At 42.3% G+C, this 21,183-nt stretch overlaps 2 protein-coding genes across 6 annotated transcripts in view; both read right to left on the reverse strand.

Moving 5' to 3' along the window:
* Positions 1 to 8,334, reverse strand: part of LOC139371341 (guanine nucleotide-binding protein G(i) subunit alpha-2) — a 96,103-nt gene extending 87,769 nt beyond the window's left edge. The window contains exon 1 of the mRNA XM_071111688.1: positions 7,620 to 8,334. Within this exon, the coding sequence (XP_070967789.1) occupies positions 7,620 to 7,737 (118 nt within the window). The 5' untranslated portion in view covers positions 7,738 to 8,334. The remainder of the gene's footprint in view (positions 1 to 7,619) is intronic.
* Positions 8,335 to 10,917: 2,583 nt separating this feature from the next.
* LOC139371340 (sodium-coupled neutral amino acid transporter 3-like) overlaps positions 10,918 to 21,183 on the reverse strand; it is a 64,345-nt gene continuing 54,079 nt past the window's right edge. For all 5 annotated transcript variants that reach the window (XM_071111685.1, XM_071111683.1, XM_071111684.1 and 2 more), the window contains 5 exons: positions 20,445 to 20,545; positions 16,082 to 16,206; positions 15,610 to 15,754; positions 14,173 to 14,276; positions 10,918 to 13,993 (listed from right to left, as the gene is read on the reverse strand). In XM_071111685.1, the coding sequence (XP_070967786.1) occupies positions 13,889 to 13,993; positions 14,173 to 14,276; positions 15,610 to 15,754; positions 16,082 to 16,206; positions 20,445 to 20,545 (580 nt within the window). In that variant the 3' untranslated portion in view covers positions 10,918 to 13,888. The remainder of the gene's footprint in view (positions 13,994 to 14,172; positions 14,277 to 15,609; positions 15,755 to 16,081; positions 16,207 to 20,444; positions 20,546 to 21,183) is intronic.

Genomic DNA, 21,183 nt, shown 5'->3' on the forward strand with positions numbered 1-21,183 from the left:
CCAGATACCTGAGAAGATGATGAAGAAACAAATGAATTCACTCTCCATAATGCCATACTGCCAGTGCCAGCCCATCGCCAAATGTTTAGCTAGCTAGATAAACGTTAGCATATTCACTAGCTAGCAAAACATAGCTAGCTAGCTAAGGAAACTGCACTAACTCGGCAGCTAACACAGACCCCTGTTTCATGGAAATAGATCCATTGTGATTTTATTATAATGTCAATACTAGCTACAGTGGTTAGCTAGCTTGGAGGAACTATTTAGTGTTGTGTGCATTGCGTCTGTGCCCTTACTCAGCTTCCATCGAACAGCCTACATTGCATGTGAAGTGTGACTGGCTCATGACATTTAACTGTGGATGTACAGAGAAAATGCCCCCTTCTTTCCTTTTTGTTGTCACTCCTGTTGGCTCCCCCACGTGGGAGTTTGTGCTCTCTGATTGGCTCAAAGTCAAGTTCTCTGTGTGTTTCATGCTTTAGATGCACCTCTCTTTGCCACAGTGACAAAATGTTTCTGTTTTAATGTAACTGCCCAGTGTTTACAGATTTCTATGAAATATGATTCCTTTTATTACAAATTGTCTCTATGGGGCAGAGAGAACATTTTACAGTTTTAGAATTTGTTTCCTGCAATTCTACAGTACACATTTTGCCATGGTTTATGTCATGGCTATCTGAGTGACTCAAACATTATATCAAAATCAATGGGGACCCCATGCCATGACATTTTTGGAATTTTTTATTCTCCCTCACTGTCTGTTTTTTATTCGGATGATTGTTAGTTCTCAAAGATGATCTTATTAAAAATTATACAGCGCCATTATCTTTTCTACATACTTTATATATGATTTTAGTCATTTAAGTTGACACTGAAAACATTATAGCATCCAGAACATCTTATTTTTATGGCAGCCATGATTTAGCAGCTGCGGCCCACCTTTGCTAAATTTATTTAAGGGAAACACTGATAAATACTGTATATACTTCCAGAAAATATGCCTATTTTATGAAGATTACGCAAAGTCACGCATCTTCTATGAGCAGACGCTATTTGGCTTGCGCTGATTGGGTTGTTTGTCTGGGTTATCTCGTTTTGCCACTTATCTATTTTGCCCCACTCAATGGGGGTACCACAGGGTTCAATTCTCGGGCCGACTCTATTCTCTGTATGCAATGATGTCGCTCTTGCTGCGGGCGATTCCCTGATCCACCTCTACGCAGGCGACACCATTCTGTATACTTCTGGCCCTTCCTTGGACACTGTGCTAACTAACCTCCAAACGAGCTTCAATGCCATACAACACTCCTTCCGTGGCCTCCAACTGCTCTTAAACGCTAGTAAAACCAAATGCATGCTTTTCAACCGTTCGCTGCCCACACCCGCCCGCCCGACTAGCATCACCACCCTCGACGGTTCCGACCTAGAATATGTGGACAACTATAAATACCTGGTGTCTGGCTAAACTCTCCTTCCAGACTCATATTAAACATCTCCAATCCAAAATCAAATCTAGAATCGGCTTTCTATTTCGCAACAAAGCCTCCTTCACTCACGCCACCAAACTTACCCTAGTAAAACTGACTATCCTACCTATGGCGACGTCATCTACAAAATAGCTTCCAAAACTCTACTCAGCAAACTGGATGCAGTCTATCACAGTGCCATCCGTTTTGTTACCAAATCACCTTATACCACCCACCACTGCGACCTGTATGCTCTAGTCGGCTGGCCCTCGCTACATATTCGTTGCCAGACCCAATGGCTCCAGGTCATCTATAAGTCTATGCTAGGTAAAGCTCGGCCTTATCTCAGTTCACTGTTCACGATAACAACACCCACCCGTAGCACACGTTCCAGCAGGTATATCTGATCATCCCCAAAGCCAACACCTCATTTGGCCACCTTTCCTTCCAGTTCTCTGCTGCCAGTGACTGGAACGAATTGCAAAAATCGCTGAAGTTGGAGACTTTTATTTCCCTCACCAACTTTAAACATCAACTATCTGAGCAGCTAACTGATCACTGCAGCTGTACATAGTCCATCTGTAAATAGCCCACCCAATTTACCTACCTCATCCCCATACTGTTTTTATTTATTTACTTTTCTGCTCTTTTGCACACCAGTATCTCTACTTGCACATCATCATCTACTCATTTATCACTCCAGTGTTAATCTGCTAAATTGTGATTATTTGCTCCTATGGCCTATTTATTGCCTACCTCCTCATGCCTTTTGCACACACTGTATATAGACATTTTTTTCTACTGTGTCAGATTTCCTCCTCTTCGCCCGAAGAGGTGTAGCAAGGATCGGACCAATACGCAGCGTGGTAAGAGTCCATGTTTTAATAGAAAAGACTGAACATGACACAAATACAAAATTAAATGGAAACGAAACAGTCCTGTGTGGCACAAACACTGACACAGGAAACAATCATCCACAAAATACCCCGAGAATATGGCTGCCTAAATATGGTTCCCAATCAGAGACAACGATAAACACCTGCCTCTAATTGAGAACCAATCTAGGCAACCATAGACCTACATAAACACCTAGATGGAAACAACCCCATAAATTTACAAAAAACCCTAGACAGTACAAACACCCTATATGAGACAAAAACACACATATCATCCATGTCACACCCTGATCTAACCAAAATAATAAAGAAAACAAAGAATACTAAGGTCAGGGCGTGACAGTACCCCCCCACAAACGGCTCTGGCAGCTCCTGGCTGGCTGACGGCTCTGGCAGCTCCTAGCTGGCTGACGGCTCTGGCAGCTCCTAGCTGGCTGACGGCTCTTGCAGCTCCTGGCTGGCTGACGGCTCTGGCAGCTCCTGGCTGGCTGACGGCTCTGGCAGCTCCTGGCTGACTGACGGCTCTGGCAGCTCCTGGCTGACTGACGGCTCTGGCAGCTCCTGGCTGACTGGTGGCTCAGGACAGACTGGCGGCTCTGACGTCTCAGGACAGACGGGAGACTCTAGCGGCTCAGGACAGATGGGAGACTCTAGCGGCTCAGGACAGACGGGAGACTCTAGCGGCTCAGGACAGACGGGAGACTCTAGCGGCTCAGGACAGACGGGAGACTCTGGCGGCTCAGGACAGACGGGAGACTCTGGCGGCTCAGGACAGACGGGAGACTCTGGCGGCTCAGGACAGACGGGAGACTCTGGCGGCTCAGGACAGACGGGAGACTCTGGCGGCTCAGGACAGACGGGAGACTCTGGCGGCTCAGGACAGACGAGGCGCACTGTAGGCCTGGTGCGTGGTGCCGGCACTGGTGGTACTGGGCCGAGGACACGCACCTCAGGGCGAGTGCGGGGAGGAGGAACAGGGAGAACTGGGCTCTGGCGACGCACCGGAAGCCCGGTGCGGGGGCTTGTCACCGGAGGGCTGGTGCGTGGAGATGGCACCGGATAGACCGGACCGAGAAGGCTCACTGGAGATCTGGAGCACCGAGCCTGTCCAACCTTACCTGGTTGAATACTCCCCGTAGCCAGGCCAGTGCAGCGAGGTGGAATAGCCCGCACTGGGCTGTGCAGGCGAACCGGGACACCATGCGTAAGGCTGGTGCCATGTATGCTGGCCCGAGGAGACACACTGGAGACCAGATGCGTAGAGCCGGCTTCATGGCACCTGGCTCGATGTCCACTCTAGCCCGGCCGATACGAGGAGCTGGAATGTACCGCACCGGGCTATGCACACGCACCGGGAACACCGTTCGCTTCACCGCATAACACGGTGCCTGCCCGGTACAACGCCCTCTCTCTCCACGGTAAGCATGGGGAGCTGGCGCAGGTCTCCTACCTGACTTCGCCACACTCCCCGTGTGCCCTCCCCCAATACATTTTTGGAGCTGCCACTCGGGCTTCCAGCCGCGCCGCCATGCTGCCTCCTCATACCGGCGCCTCTCTGCTTTCGCTGCCTCCAGCTCTGCTTTGGGATGGCGATATTCCCCTGGCTGTGCCCAGGGTCCTTTGCCGTCCAGAATCTCCTCCCAAGTCCAGAAGTCCTCTGATTGCTGCTGCTGTCCGTTACCACGCTGCTTGGTCCATTGTTTGTGGGTGATTCTGTCAAGGATTTCCTCCTCTTCGTCTGAAGAGGTGTAGCAAGGATCGGACCAATACGCAGCGTGGTAAGTGTCCATGTTTTAATAGAAAAGACTGAACATGACACAAATACAAAATAACAAAGTGAAATGGAAACGAAACAGTCCCGTGTGGCACAAACACTGACACAGGAAACAATCACCCACAAAATACCCAAAGAATATGGCTGCCTAAATATGGTTCCCAATCAGAGACAACGATAAACACCTGCCTCTAATTGAGAACCAATCTAGACAACCATACACCTACATAAACACCTAGATGGAAACAACCCCATAAATCTACAAAAAAAACTAGACAGTACAAACACCCTATATGAGACAAAAACACACATATCACCCATGTCACACCCTGACCTAACCAAAATAATAAAGAATACAAAGAATACTAAGGTCAGGGCGTGACATACTGTGTCATTGACTTGTTTGTGTTATTGGCTTGTTTATTGTTTACTCCATGTGTAACTCTGTGTTGTTGTCTGTGTCACACTGCTTTGCTTTATATTGGCCAGGTCGCAGTTGCAAATGAGAACTTGTTCTCAACTAGCCTACCAGGTTAAATAAAAGTGAAATAAAAAAAATAAAACAAATCTGACTGTGTCCTTGTTGCACAGGCAATAACTGCTGCACAAGACTTTATGGGCAGAATCCCATCTGCAGAGAGCCTGTTCAGTTCTTATCCACAGTGGCTATCTTCGTTTCCTATCATGTCTCCCAGTGTTAAGCCTGGTGGTGACATATGACTGTCTCTCAGGAAAATCTTTACCCAGATACTGTCAGAGTCGTGCAGGACACGTTGAATTTATTTTGCCATTGGATTTGTTGCGCTGCCAGACTCAGAAGAAGATGAAAATATGTGGTTTTCGGGCAATGGCTTTATGGGATAGCTAGCAACTTGTAAACAATTACCCATTCCTTTATGAGTACTAATTTAATAGTACTATTAAACAAATTTAATAGTTCAATCATTTTCTACAAAAAAAAATGAATATTGTGATGGTAATGACTTGTTTATGATGATAATTATTAGTTGGCTTAAGTTGCTAGCCAGCTACAGTATCTTCAACCTAGCCTACACTCTTAAAAATGCTGGGTTGTTCAGATGACCCAACTGCTGGGTTGCAGGCATTGGGTCACTTCGTTGGCTTGTTGCTGCTGAGTTATTGATGGAAAACTCTTCCTAAAAACTATATTTTGGTATTTTCTTCATTAGTCCGCTGTTGATACAGTCCCAACATGTTTTGCATGTCAGCAGTCAAGTTAAGACACTGGACTTTGAAGAAGCAAAGTGTCACTTGCCAAATCATCATGATGATGCATTTTTAAATCAAATTATGCATTTTGGGTCATTGTGATGATGTGGCAAGTGAAACCCAAAAGGTTATACTCCTTTACTTCTAAGAGTGTAGGCTAGCCTATAGATGTGACAAGATGACGAGGTGATGTGCCTGAAAATCCATAGGACTACACTAGCCCCTTTCCTTTTTATGCCATAGCTTTTTTAGTTTTCAAGCAGCTCCCAAATGTAGGTCTTTCAACTTGGCCCATTTTCTGTGAGTGAGCCAGTGTGTAAATGGAGGATTTCTATAATGAGGCACACAGTATTTATTTCAGAACATTGGCTAAAAGGACCAGAGAGGTACTGTACAGCCAAGCAATGTCAGCAGAGGTTACTGTAATATATTTATTCCCATCCCAGGTCATACAACTCCAGTGTGGTTCCCTCTGCAAACCGGGAACCTGTGCAAGTCGGGACCCTAAGCAATCGACTCCATATTTCCATAATTTATTTGGCTTTGTTTTGGGCACCTTGGACGGTTCCAATGTCGATCATATTGCAAATAGGCATTTTCAAAACCTCTGTGTTTTGTTCACAGAACTGTGATTGGTAGGAATGTGTGGCATCAATCATAATGCAAAATACTCCTATTCACTAGAGGTGAATGTGTTGTTGTGAATCCAGCACTGCAGCTGGAAGGAGTGGGGCATTTTGCAGGGTACCAACAAATTAGAGTCTGAGATAAGAATCAGCAATAACAAGAAGGCTACCCAGGGTAGGCTAGGCCTAATACTGCTGTTGTGAACAACACAATACATTGATTATATCTCTATAGCCTTGCACAGTGACATCACATTAGTTTAGATTATTACATAAACACACTCCCCAATACACTGACTATCTCTTTAGCCTTGCACAGTGACATCACATTAGTTTAGATTATTACATAAACACACTCCCCAATACACTGACTATCTCTTTAGCCTTGCACAGTGACATCACATTAGTTTAGATTATTACATAAACACACTCCCCAATACACTGACTATCTCTTTAGCCTTGCACAGTGACATCACATTAGTTTAGATTATTACATAAACACACTCCCCAATACACTGACTATCTCTTTAGCCTTGCACAGTGACATCACATTAGTTTAGATTATTACATAAACACACTCCCCAATACACTGACTATCTCTTTAGCCTTGCACAGTGACATCACATTAGTTTAGATTATTACATAAACACACTCCCCAATACACTGACTATCTCTTTAGCCTTGCACAATGACATCACATTAGGTTAGATTATTACATTGGCTAAATATATCAGCCTACTACAAAACATGTTTTGCGGAAGCCCAAAACCTTCATTTGTGTAAAAATGTGACTTAGAGGAGGTGGAGTGTTTACTACTTTCTGCCCCTGCTCAGTCAAATTCCTGATTGCAATGTCATACGCTCCAACATACATCACTATGCCTGTTTAACACAGCCTGTGTAATAATACGTATGTAGCTATCTGTTCTGAACAAAATATTGACTGACTAATTCAGTGGTTCCCATTCCCAACCTTTTTCGGTTACTGTATGACCAACCGAATTTTACTCTGCCACGAGTACCCCTGGAATACCCCCTCATGTGCATTTTACCTCGTGTGCATTTAACCAGTAAGTCTAGGTCTCATCATTCTTCTCAAGTACCCGCTATGGATAGGCCAAGTACCACCGCTGGGAACCAGTGATTTTCACCCAAACAGATACATGACATATGCATTGTCACACAAGGAGATGTAATTTAGGACCACATTGATGAATGAATACAACATCTCTGCTTGACCGAGAGCTGTGTTGCACTAGGATATTTCTTATGGTTCTTTGCTACAGTAATTATGTAATTTGTTCTAAGGCGTTGGCAGAGCAAGCTCAGCATCAACAGTCGACCACATAGCAGTCAACGCTCCGCAGAAAATAAACAATGCGTGCGCTGCGGCTTGATGCCTAGCAGACGCGCGGCGGATGGACACCCTACCGGTGCCAAAAGGCAAAGTGATGATGGCTTGTGATGCAGCCCATTAAGCTACCACTTATGATCAAAATTGAGGACAATTCTGTTTAAGAGTTTGAAGCACTCAACCCCGGAACAGAGCCCAACAAGGAACGTAAACCTACACTGGCTAGTCGTCCATTCGGACAAGCAAATTATTAGAATAAACGGCATCCCATACCTAGTAAGAGCAGTTTCACCTCCCTTGCCGCCTTCTCTCCATCCTCGCGGAGATTTTTATCAATCATCTTTGATCTCTCCGCGGCCGCTTTATCTTCTGCACTTAATGTACAACCCATGTTTCCAAAAGCACGCGCGCACTGACGGCCGGCGCAAGGATTCTTGAAGGATTTCGTCTTGACTGCTGTTTGATACGCCAACAAAAAAGAAACGGTTATTGAAAATCCTTCCTGTCCTGTTCAAGAGACGTGCGCGTGAAAATGTTGTAGTCTAGTCTAGTTCAATCCAAATGGCACGCACAAATTGTCGTTATTCTGAGTGATATAAACAAATGTTCCGTCAATACCTAGCTATATCCGTTTGGTCGCAGAGCAATCTTCTTTGAGATGCTACTTCAAGGAATAACACTGAAAGTTGCAGTCAATTCTCAGGTGGCGTATACGAATTGGTTCTGTAGTATTGACCATTGGTAATCTATTCTGACAGTCGCACCGATATAAACTAGTCAATCGTATTCCTCGTTCGTTCGTTTCTTTCGACCAAGTGAAGGTAGGTGGAATTCAATCACATGGATGTGTTCCTAGCGAGCGACTGTGCTCCCAGACTCAACCGCGCAGTCAAGTGAACATATCCATTGGAAATCCAGACAAACTGGCGCACTTCAGCTGCCAACCTGCTGCTTGCCTTCTACGGGGATTTGTTGACACCCTTTCTGTGCTCAGTTGATATAATATATCAACATTGTGTGTCGTAGATTTAACAAATGGTTGATAGACCACTGTTGGTACGTTTTCTGCAGTAAAGGGAGGCAATAGCCTAGTGCCAAATACATCCTATTTGAAATCCTGCTGTAAATGCCGTGATTTGCACGTCTCTTGTCTTATGGGAAATGTAGGCAATTATGTAGTAGCCTACCTTAACTCCATGGAGTATACATACCTTTTAGTAAATGGTAATCAAATACAACCACCGACTGTTTCCTTGTTTTAATTGGCACATGCGCATTCGCGCAGTTGCCATTTTAGAGCAACAGCAATAAGGAAACAGTCTGTGGTTTTATTTGATTGACGTTTTATTAAAAAGTATGGATTTCAGCAAATAAAGAAAGGCACATATCATCAGAGGACAAACATAGGTACACGACAAGGTTTTAAGAATTTACATGTTTGAAGTTTCGACTAATAGCGACTCGGAGTCGTATTCATTTAAAAAACTAGTCTGCGCTCAAAGTTGAGGCAGCCTACTTGGCGAGCAATTATGGGAATATACTGTAAATAGGTTAGGTAGAGGGTGAGCACTGCAATGATCTGCGTGAGCATCATCATTCACTGGGATAATATTCATGGTGGTCTAATTATAGGAATCCATGTTTTTTTCCAGATGATACATAAGAAATGTGTCCATATATCTAAATGAACATGGGATGGGATGACTATGAAACCTCTCCACCAGCAATGGACTGCACTAAACATTTAAATGGATCTGTTGCACTTTACATTAAGTGGCCTGCAATTGTATGGTAGGCTAGTTACACGGCAGGTATAGTTCTGGTGTTATTACAGTGTAGGTAAATTGATACATTGATCTGGACACAAGGGGGAGTATTACAACACATAAAACAGATGGCTGTATTTTTCTTAAGTGATTTCTTTGTATCCAAACTATTCTCATATGGTTTCATGTTCAAAAGCCTACTCATGAACACATATCATATAACTTAATTAACGACTTTACTGCCAACAACTAAGCAATGTTCTGTTGAAGGGACCCTCACACTGATTTTTGACTGTTTCATGTAGGCCTACAGGGAAGAGTTAGTCCTCTTCATAAGTATGTTGTTTTAATACTGATTAAAGAAGATTTATGATTCATATGAATAACTACTGTGTCTGAAATTTTTGGATACAGGACTGTTTTGCTAGCACAGACTGGAATATGTTCCGGGATTCATCCGATGGCATTGAGAAGTACACCACATCAGTCACTGGCTTCAGCAATAAGTGCATCGATGACGTCATCCCCACAGTGACCGTACGTACATACCCCAACCAGAAGCCACGGATTATAGGCAACATCCGCACTGAGCTAAAGGCTAGAGCTGCCACTTTCAAGGAGCGTGACTCTTACCCAGAAGCTTATAAGAAATCCCGCTATGCCCTCCGCCAAACCATCAAACAGGCAAAGCGTCAATACAGGACTAAGATCTAATGTTTATTATATTATAATTAAGTTTATGTTTTGATATTTGACAGAGCAGTCTGACTGAGCGGTGGTAGGCAGCAGCAGGCTTATAAGCATTCATTCAAACAGCACTTTCCTGCGTTTGCCAGCAGCTCTTAGCAATGCTTGAAGCACAGCGCTGTTTATGACTTCAAGCCAATCAACTCCCGAGATTAGGCAATACTATAGTGCCTATAAGAACATCCAATAGTCAAAGGTGTATGAAATACAAATGGTATAGAGAGAAATAGTCCTATAAATACTATATTAACTACAACCTAAAACTTCTTACCTGGGAATATTGAAGACTCATGTTAAAAGGAATCACCAGCTTTCATGTTCTCATGTTCTGAGCAAGGAACTTAAACGTTGGTTTTCTTACATGGCACATATTGCACTTTTACTTTCTTCTCCAACACTGTGCTTTTGCATTATTTAAACCAAATTAAACATTTCATTATTTATTTGAGACTAAATAAAATCTATGTGTGTATTATATTAATTTAAAATAAAAGTGTTCATTGTTCATGGTTGACTGAGCTGAATAGTGCTCGTGACCTCTCGAGGGGCTTCATTTGCACATGCATCTGAGAATAGTGGCAAGACTGAAAATGGATTTGATTTACACTGGAAGATGAAAAGAGAGCATGTTTTTTATAGTACTTTCTTGAATGAAGCATCCATCCAAGAAGGCACATTCTGATGACCTGGTGTGCAAGAGTATATTATGGAGTTGTTTGTAGTGCCCCCATGTGTTGAGAATTAGGAATATTCATAGTGAGATTTTTCTTGGTAACTTATAAATAAAAGTAAAACCAGACCTAACTGGAATCCGACAAGAAAATGTCCCATAGATGTCCCGTAAACATTAGGGTTGTTAGGCAAGGACAGGGGCATACTGATCCAGGGCAAGTTTAAGTGTGTTTATCTAAACACAGCTTTACCTTGAGCAGTGTGGCAGACGATAGACCATGTGCTCCTTGACCATAGAGCAGAAACACTTTGACAGAAGCTATAACAAACCTGTGTATGTGTGGTGATAATACAAACAACAAATAAGGACAGAAATGACTCAGGTGTAAAAACTTTTACATTTGTTTTATTGTCAGACTGAAACTGTCCCTGCTATTTACACTATAAAAGCTAGATGTGCATCACAAATATAAAGGGTTTACATTTATATACATTATTTATATAAGCCACCTTATAAGCCCAAAGTTCATACATAACTTGTTATTCACGCATAGTGCTGTCATTTCCTCAGAAATAAATTGCAAAGTTAAAACAAGAGCTATAACAACATGTTAACTGGCTTGCATAGTTTGGGTTGGGTTGCCCCAGACGTTCTAACAGTGATAGCAAATCTCTAAAGTAGAAGCGCACGGGCTCTCAGAGAGAAACAGTTGGTAGTAGCTAGATACTGTATACTGTAGCCACATTCCCAGACAGAAGAGGCCTAAGGATTAAGGTAATATACCATAGTCTATGGCAGGGACGGGCTGGACCGTAGTGTCCACTGGTTATTGTTGTATTATTCATTCAACTCAGCGACTGATAGAGACCTGAGAACCCAATGACCGTTATGGATCAATGAAGTACCGGGGAGCAGAGACAACCAGCAGACACTGTTGAGTTGCCTGTTCTTGATCTATGGCAAGGTGTTGCCTCCTTTATACCACAACCACTGCCTCAGCAAGACCAGGAGAAATATGGGTTTGAGGCAGATACATGCATTAACCTTTTAGCCGTTGAGTAAAAGAAAGACCGCTCAACAATATTCTCTTGATTCAAAAATTAAAATCAATTATTGTGCACAAAGACAAAGCAACATCAGAAGCAGTGTATAAGAATAATGAAATATAAAATAGCAATTGTCTTACATATGTAGTACTTGGCAAATTATACGTTTGAGATTAGAAAACACCACTATGTGAGTCTAACCTTTACATTGGTTGAATTATTTTTCACAGGTTATGTCAATTCAACTCTTTCAGCTATAACAGGATTCAATAAGTTATATGATGGGTTTTTTCAACAATTATCAATGTTATTACAAAGTTATTACAATGCTATCCCAGTTTTTTGAGAGAACAGATGTCACAGTGTGAAAATCATTTATCAAATGCTGCGTTATGAAATTGAGAAGCCTAAAGAAGGGGCTTTTGAATCACATTAAAATCTAACAATCTCAGTTCACTTCCTCGTCAACGCTTTAAAAACTGTACTTGATCACAAGACCTTACGTTTAGAAACCAGATACATTAGGAGATACAGCCATATAGCCACACGTTTTGGAAATAGAGTTCTGATATCAGCATACTATTCCTGGAATATCACAGTAGTTCATTTAGTGTGTTAAATTAATCAATTAATAAATCAGCCAATCACCAGACAGGTGACACTCTTGCTTCCTCCACTAAAACTTCAACCACCAATCATAAAACAAGTAGAAAAGAGATGTTAAAATACAATAAAGACTAGCTCAACAACATAACCACATAACTAAAACACTTTTCCTCCATATTTCGTCATGCCAAAAACAGTAAGCCAAACCCCAGTTGTAACTGAAAGGGCACAGTTGAACTGTACTGAATTTAGACAAGGGTTTACAAATTCATTGTAGAAATATAAGTATTAATTGAATATGTGCTATTAGTGTTAAAAAGGTCAGTTTAAGTCATTCATCTTAAATTGATAAAAGCACAATTGATCATAAAAATCTGTCAATACTGTATCTAGGATGTCAGTTGATCATCTAACTAACATGAATGTAAAAGGCTGTTTACCTTTTTCTTCTTAATCAGCTCATTGCCCTCAAGATCGCCTCCTACACTTTCAACTGTCATCTAAACCCTCCAATATGCAATATCATACAATACACTACGGACTGTACATACCATCTATAAAGTCTATCAAAATACCTGATCATATAGTTAAATACTCTGTTCGGAGTCCATTAGCACACCTTGTGAAATTAAAAAACATGGATACATCTAGTAAAATAAATAGAGATGACTATTTCACTGTATAGGCTATTTGTGTGGTTGGTTTAGTCATTCTTCCATCATCTGAGTGTACTGTAGGTACCAGGGACACAGGAAGAGTTCAATAACATAATGCATCATGGGACATATTCTTGAACTAAGCCCAACAACCACATGCACCCTTAGCTTTGGCAGATAAAACAACACAGGCTAATGGCACTCCTGGTAGAAAACATGTGAAAATATACTTTATCTGTATATGCCAGCACAAATAGAATATTTGGAAAAGTGTGGTAAACTTTGATGGTTAAAGTACGTGCTGATGGCAGAAAGTGATTGACAGGAATACCAAGAGAACCACAGACTGTATGTTTTACAGCACTCACCTAACCTATAGATGTAACCATTTCTTCTATAGTACAAAAATACCATATGACACATAATGTAGTCATGTGCTTCCTTTGCCTTCTTTACATATAGATTCCACCATATCTACATATGTACAGTACTACAGTACATGTAGCTGCAGTTCACATGAATACAGTGGTCAGGGAGAAAGAAACAGGTGGATGGAAAGAGAAGGAGGGAGGGAAGGAGGGAGGGAGTGAAGGAGGGGGAACCAGCATGAATTTCTTTCTTCAGGGTTTTCCATTGACTTGGATGCACTATCCCACTGATAAATAATAATAATCAGCATGATTTAAAAAAAAGACCGTTTAGTCCTGATGATTCATGTAAAAGTACTCCTCTGTGATGGCCTACATACAGTGATTATGAAACCTTTTGTTCAAATAAGTTCTCTACTGCTTTACAATAGTACAGACTGTTTTGTCCGAGTCTTTAGTCTCAAGAGGACTGAAATGTTCAGCATGGTTTTTCCCAGCGGGTTGATTATGTCTCCCCCTCCCTACCCCCAACCTCACTGAAGCCTTTGACCTTTGCTCTACCACGGAGGGGATAGGGCATCAATTACATGAAAACAGTTCTAAACATACACCTAGGCATCCCCTTAAAGCCTCTGCCAACCCCCAGATGACCCCGGCATGTGAAGAGCAGAGGACGGCCTCTAGTGACCACCGCCAGAGTTGCTGCTCCCTGTTGTCCAATCGATGATGATGAAGCTCAAACTCATGGTCATGAAGGCGACGCCCAGACCAGCGAAACAGGCAGCCTGGGAAGACAGAGGAAACACCATCATTAGAATATTTATTTGTATATGGTAACCAGAACCATACTCTAACCATGGTCATAAGGACACACAATAACAGTAATGATGAAGCATCTTACACAGATCAAATCAAGATATGAGAATATTACAATTATCATGGAGAGGATGAGATATGTGCTCACCAGTATCTTGGGGGTGGAAAACATGGGTTCCTGCTCCTTAGGCACAATGCGGATGTAGAAGACGGCAGGGAAGATAAAGATGAGACAGGGGGCAGATGTGGCACCTGGAGGAGGAACAGGAGGATGGAGGAAGAGGAGGAGAGATGAAGGTCAGGGCTACAGATCATTTTACACAGGACATCCAGTAGAACAAACTGTCCAAAAACAGAATATGGGCCAAGGCCAACATTCACAAACACTGTCAGATTTCCCTCTTTTAGTGGATGATGATTGGTGCTGTGGCTTGGTCCATGACCTTTAACCACCTTGACTTTGACCTCCATAACATGAAACATGTTGTTCATTCAAGGGAAAGAGATGTAAAAAAAAAAATATTGACTCAGGTCATGTGTTCATCATTGAGTCAATAAGCACTGGCCCGCTGGTCACGTTTTGTGTTGTGTTTTAAGGCCAGACACAGTGGAGATATTATCAAAACAGAGATCCACTGCTATGTCAACACTGCTCACTTCGATTAGAGCAAAAGAGAGAAAGTGAATCAAGAATTGCAGATGCAGGTGCATAACCACACATTCAACCATGTAAAACATCCCAGACAACAGCAACTTCTACATGTAAAATATTTTTGGCTAGGTCAGGTAAAGTATGTCAATTTAAAGGGACGGTTTCTGTTCCTGGACTAAAAAGCACTTTCAATGGAGAATCATCATTGAATTGTCATTAATCCAGGACTAGGTTTAATCTGTATTTCTTAGTCCAGGACTAGGTTTAATCTGTAGTTCTTAGTCCAGGACTAGGTTTAATCTGTACTTCTTAGTTCGGGACTAGGTTTAATCTGTATTTCTTAGTCCAGGACTAAATTTAATCTGTACTTCTTAATCCAGGACTAGGTTTAATCTGTACTTCTTAGTCCAGGACTAGGTTTAATCTGTACTTCTTAGTTCGGGACTAGGTTTAATCTGTATTTCTTAGTCCAGGACTAAATTTAATCTGTACTTCTTAATCCAGGACTAGGTTTAATCTGTACTTCTTAGTCCAGGACTAGGTTTAATCTGTACTTCTTAGTTCGGGACTAGGTTTAATCTGTATTTCTTAGTCCAGGACTAAATTTAATCTGTACTTCTTAATCCAGGACTAGGTTTAATCTGTACTTCTTAGTCCAGGACTAGGTTTAACCTGTACTTCTTAGTTCGGGACTAGGTTTAATCTGTATTTCTTAGTCCAGGACTAAATTTAATCTGTACTTCTTAGTCCAGGACTATGTTTAATCTGTACTTCTTAGTTCGGGACTAGGTTTAATCTGTATTTCTTAGTCCAGGACTAAATTTAATCTGTGTTTCTTAATCCAGGACTAGGTTTAATCTGTACTTCTTAGTCCAGGACTAGGTTTAATCTGTACTTCTTAGTCCAGGACTAAATTTAATCTGTGTAACTAACCGATGATGCCGAAGATTCCCAGGATGTTGGGGGCGAAGATGACCAGAATGTTGATTAAGGAGAGCAGGGTAATGGCGATGGCCACATGACGAAGCCAGTTAAACGATTTACTGGAGAAAAACATCTGGTTCAAGGCCCTGCGCACCTGAGGGGGCAGAGAGAGAGAGAGAGAAATACAGAGAGGGAGGGATGGAGGGGGAGAGAGGAATAAGGAGGGAAAGGGGCAGAGTTACTGTCAGAAACAACCGTGTCATTCCTCTTCAAATTAGCATTTTACTGTAATTCATCAAGCCATGACACCCACCATTTCAAATTAAGACATGAGGAATCAAACTAAATGTAAGCCACCCACGGAACCCCCAGACACCCCACCAATCCCACCCCAATGGCCAGTATACAATATCAGCTTTCTATGTCTTTCAGAAGAGGGAAGAGGCTATAGTGGAGAACGGGAGGGGTGGGTGTAACTTACTGGGAAGAGCACGATGGGGACAGTCAGTGTGACAGCGGTGAGGACAGCCAATCGCACGCACAGGATGAGCGTGTCATAAGGGTCAATTCTGCTGTATGTGTGTAGCAGCTCTGGCTCAGTCTTACCTGTCAGGGTAACATCAGGGTAACGTCAGGGGGTAACATCAGGGTAACGTCAGGGGGTACCATCAGGGTAATGTCAAAGTAACGTCACGGGGTAAGATCAAGGGGTAACATCAGGGGTAACATCAGGGTAAGAACAGGGGATAACATCAGGGAGTAACATTAGAGTAACATCAGGGGGTAACATCAGGGAGTAACATCAGGGGGTAACATCAGGGGGTAACATCAGAGGGTAACATCAGGGTAAGATCAGAGATATCAGGGGTAACATTCGAGATAACATCAGGGAAACATTAGAGATAACACCAGGGAAACATTAGAGATAACATCAGGGAAACATTAGAGATAACACCAGGGGTAACAGAGATAACACCAGGGGTAACATTAGAGATAACATCAGGGAAACATTAGGGGTAATATTAGAGATAACATCAGGGGTAACATTAGAGATAAGGGGGTGACATCAGGGTAACAGAGGGTAAGATTATGGGTAACATCAGGGGTAACATTAGGGGTAACAGAGATAACATCAGGGGTAACAGAGATAACACCAGGGAAACATTAGAGATAACATCAGGGAAACATTAGAGATAACACCAGGGATAACATTAGGGGCAACAGAGAACACCAGGGGTAACATTAGGGGTAACATTAGAGATAACATCAGGGAAACATTAGAGATAACATCAGGAGTAACATTAGAGATAACATCAGGGGTAACATTAGAGATAACATCAGGGAAACATTAGGGGTAATATTAGAGATAACATCAGGGGTAACATTAGAGAACATCAGGGAAACATTAGGTGTAATATTAGAGATAACATCAGGGGTAACATTAGAGATAACATCAGGGGTAACATTAGAGATAACATCAGGGGTAATATTAGAGACAACATCAGGGGTAACATCAGAGGGTAACATCAGGGGGTAACACCAGGGGGTAATGTCAGGTGGTAACACCAGGGGGTAAGATCAAGGGGTAAAATCAGGGGTAACATCAGGGTAAGAACAGGGGGTACCATCAGGGTAACATTAGGGTAAGATCAGGGGGCAACATCAGGGTAAGATCAGGGTAACATCAGGGTAAGGACAGGGTAATGTCAGGTGGTAACACCATGGGGAAACATCAGGGGTAACATCTGGGTAAGAACAGGGGGTACCATCAGGGTAACATCAGGGGGTAACATCAGGGAGTAACATCAGGGGGTAACATCAGGGGGTAACATCAGGGGGTAACATCAGGGAGAAACATCAGGGAGAAACATCAGGGGGTAACATCAGGGTAAGATCAGAGATATCAGGGGTAACATTCGAGATAACATCAGGGAAACATTAGGCGTAATATTAGAGATAACATCAGGGGTGACATTAGAGAACATCAGGGAAACATTAGGGGTAATATTAGAGATAACATCAGGGGTAACATTAGAGATAACATCAGGGAAACATTAGAGATAACACCAGGGGTAACATTAGGGGTAACAGAGATAACATCAGGGGTAACATTAGAGATAACATCAGGGAAACATTAGGGGTAATATTAGAGATAACATCAGGAGTAACATTAGAGATAACATCAGGGGTAACATTAGAGATAACATCAGGGAAACATTAGGGGTAATATTAGAGATAACATCAGAGGGTAACATCAGGGGGTAACACCAGGGGGTAATGTCAGGTGGTAACACCAGGGGGTAAGATCAAGGGGTAAAATCAGGGGTAACATCAGGGTAAGAACAGGGGGTACCATCAGGGTAACATTAGGGTAAGATCAGGGGGCAACATCAGGGTAAGATCAGGGTAACATCAGGGTAAGGACAGGGTAATGTCAGGTGGTAACACCATGGGGAAACATCAGGGGTAACATCTGGGTAAGAACAGGGGGTACCATCAGGGTAACATCAGGGAGTAACATCAGGGGGTAACATCAGGGGGTAACATCAGGGGGTAACATCAGGGAGAAACGTCAGGGGGTAACATCAGGGAGAAACATTAGGGAGAAACATCAGGGGGTAACATCAGGGTAAGATCAGAGATATCAGGGGTAACATTCGAGATAACATCAGGGAAACATTAGGCGTAATATTAGAGATAACATCAGGGGTGACATTAGAGAACATCAGGGAAATATTAGGGGTAATATTAGAGATAACATCAGGGGTAACATTAGAGATAACATCAGGGAAACATTAGAGATAACACCAGGGGTAACATTAGGGGTAACAGAGATAACATCAGGGGTAACATTAGAGATAACATCAGGGAAACATTAGGGGTAATATTAGAGATAACATCAGGGGTAACATTAGAGAACATCAGGGAAACATTAGGGGTAATATTAGAGATAACATCAGGGGTAACATTAGAGAACATCAGGGAAACATTAGGGGTAATATTAGAGATAACATCAGGGGTAACATTAGAGATACGGGGGTGACATCAGGGTAACAGAGGGTAAGATTATGGGTAACATCAGGGGTAACATTAGGGGTAACAGAGATAACATCAGGGGTAACAGAGATAACACCAGGGAAACATTAGAGATAACATCAGGGAAACATTAGGGGCAACATCAGGGGTAACATTAGAGATAACATCAGGGAAACATTAGAGATAACATCAGGGTAACATCAGGGTAACATTAGGGGTAACAGAGATAACTACAGGGGTAACATTAGAGATAACACCAGGGGTAACATTTGGGGTAACATTAGAGATAACAGCAGGGAAACATTAGGGGTAACATCAGGGTAAGATCAGAGATATCAGGGGTAACATTCGAGATAACATCAGGGAAACATTAGGCGTAATATTAGAGATAACATCAGGGGTGACATTAGAGAACATCAGGGAAACATTAGGGGTAATATTAGAGATAACATCAGGGGTAACATTAGAGATAACATCAGGGAAACATTAGAGATAACACCAGGGGTAACATTAGGGGTAACAGAGATAACATCAGGGGTAACATTAGAGATAACATCAGGGAAACATTAGGGGTAATATTAGAGATAACATCAGGGGTAACATTAGAGAACATCAGGGAAACATTAGGGGTAATATTAGAGATAACATCAGGGGTAACATTAGAGATACGGGGGTGACATCAGGGTAACAGAGGGTAAGATTATGGGTAACATCAGGGGTAACATTAGGGGTAACAGAGATAACACCAGGGAAACATTAGAGATAACATCAGGGAAACATTAGGGGCAACATCAGGGGTAACATTAGAGATAACATCAGGGAAACATTAGAGATAACATCAGGGTAACATCAGGGTAACATTAGGGGTAACAGAGATAACTACAGGGGTAACATTAGAGATAACACCAGGGGTAACATTTGGGGTAACATTAGAGATAACATCAGGGAAACATTAGGGGTAACATTAGGGGTAACATTAGAGAACATCAGGGAAACATTAGAGATAACACCAGGGGTAACATTTGGGGTAACATTAGAGATAACATCAGGGAAACATTAGAGACAACATAAGGGAAACATTAGGGGTAACATTAGAGAACATCAGGGAAACATTAGAGATAACATCAGGGAAACATTAAGGGTAACATTAGAGATAACATCAGGGAAACATTAGAGGTAACAGGGGTAACATCAAGAATCACAGTATTGTACACTGAACCTCCAAACGTAGCCTTACTTATGTTGACTCATACATTGAGGTCTGCTGTTCCTCGTTGAAAGACGTAAAAACAACATGTGTCTCAAGCTACAATAGTATTACAGTGTGTAGTATTCAATAATGACCACAAGGGGGAGTTATGCTCTTATTTCCAAAAGACTGAGAAAACGCACTTACTGTTTCGGTTCAATAACATTGCAAATGTTCAGGAGGGAACAGGAGGAGTGTCCAATATGGATTTTGTGTTTATGTTTAAACTGTACATTACTGCAAATATAGTCTGGTGGCCTATGAGGCATTTGTTTTGTATCTTATGCTAGCTTGTTGCAAGAAAATTATCTAGAAAAACAATGTCTCTTTAGAACCTATGCAAAATACTTGATTGGTTGGAGAAGTGGCAAGTTTAACTAGTTTCCATTTACACTCTACTTTGAGACTACTTTCTGAGGAGATCCTCCCAGGCTTTCCAACTTAACGTGATAAGCCTGGGCTTCTGAGACTACGGCACACATAATCATGACTACGGTATATTTCAGCCTGAGGAAAGGGCAGGAGTTTAAAGTTTAAGTGGTGAAGAGGAGGTGCTCACCGTAAAAGGTCAGGTAGCCGAAGAGAGCAGCCAGGAAGTACATGGTGTACATCACCAGGATGGAGAGGTTGGAGACATGCTGCATCCTCCTCTGAGAAGGGCTGGATAACACACGCGCACACACACACACACACACACTGGTTAACAGCCAACATTGACTGGAAAATCTTGTGGTTCCAATCCAATGGCTCAGTGGGTTAGGGTAAGAGCAATGTTCTTTCAAATTTAGTTCCGTCACTGGGCAAATTTCAGGTCTGCTGAGCGCAAACTTCCAGCGCAAACTGAGGCTGTACCTGCTTAAAATTACAGTTTGAACAGTGGCCAAGTAGGCTACTGTGGCTATTTGATCATAATGTAGTAGGCCTACCAGAGTGGCCTACCATCAAAAACAATGGAGAAAATACATCCCATAACATTTTAATATGGACATACAGAGGCTGTTCTATCATTCAGCCTACAGTAGCAGCCAATGTGTGGTGTTCAATGTAAGCCTACATCCCATAACATTTTAATATGGACATACAGAGGCTGTTCTATCATTCAGCCTACGGTAGCAGCCCATGTGTGGTGTTCAATGTAAGCCTACATCCCATAACATTTTAACATGGAAATAGCTGTTCTATCATTCAGCCTACAGTAGCAGCCCATGTGTGGTGTTCAATGTAAGCCTACATCCCATGACATTTTAACATGGAAATAGCTGTTCCATCATTCAGCCTGCAGTAGCAGCCAACGTGTT

Source organism: Oncorhynchus clarkii, chromosome 17 (genome assembly GCF_045791955.1).
Source record: "Oncorhynchus clarkii lewisi isolate Uvic-CL-2024 chromosome 17, UVic_Ocla_1.0, whole genome shotgun sequence".
Taxonomy (NCBI): Eukaryota; Metazoa; Chordata; class Actinopteri; order Salmoniformes; family Salmonidae; genus Oncorhynchus; species Oncorhynchus clarkii.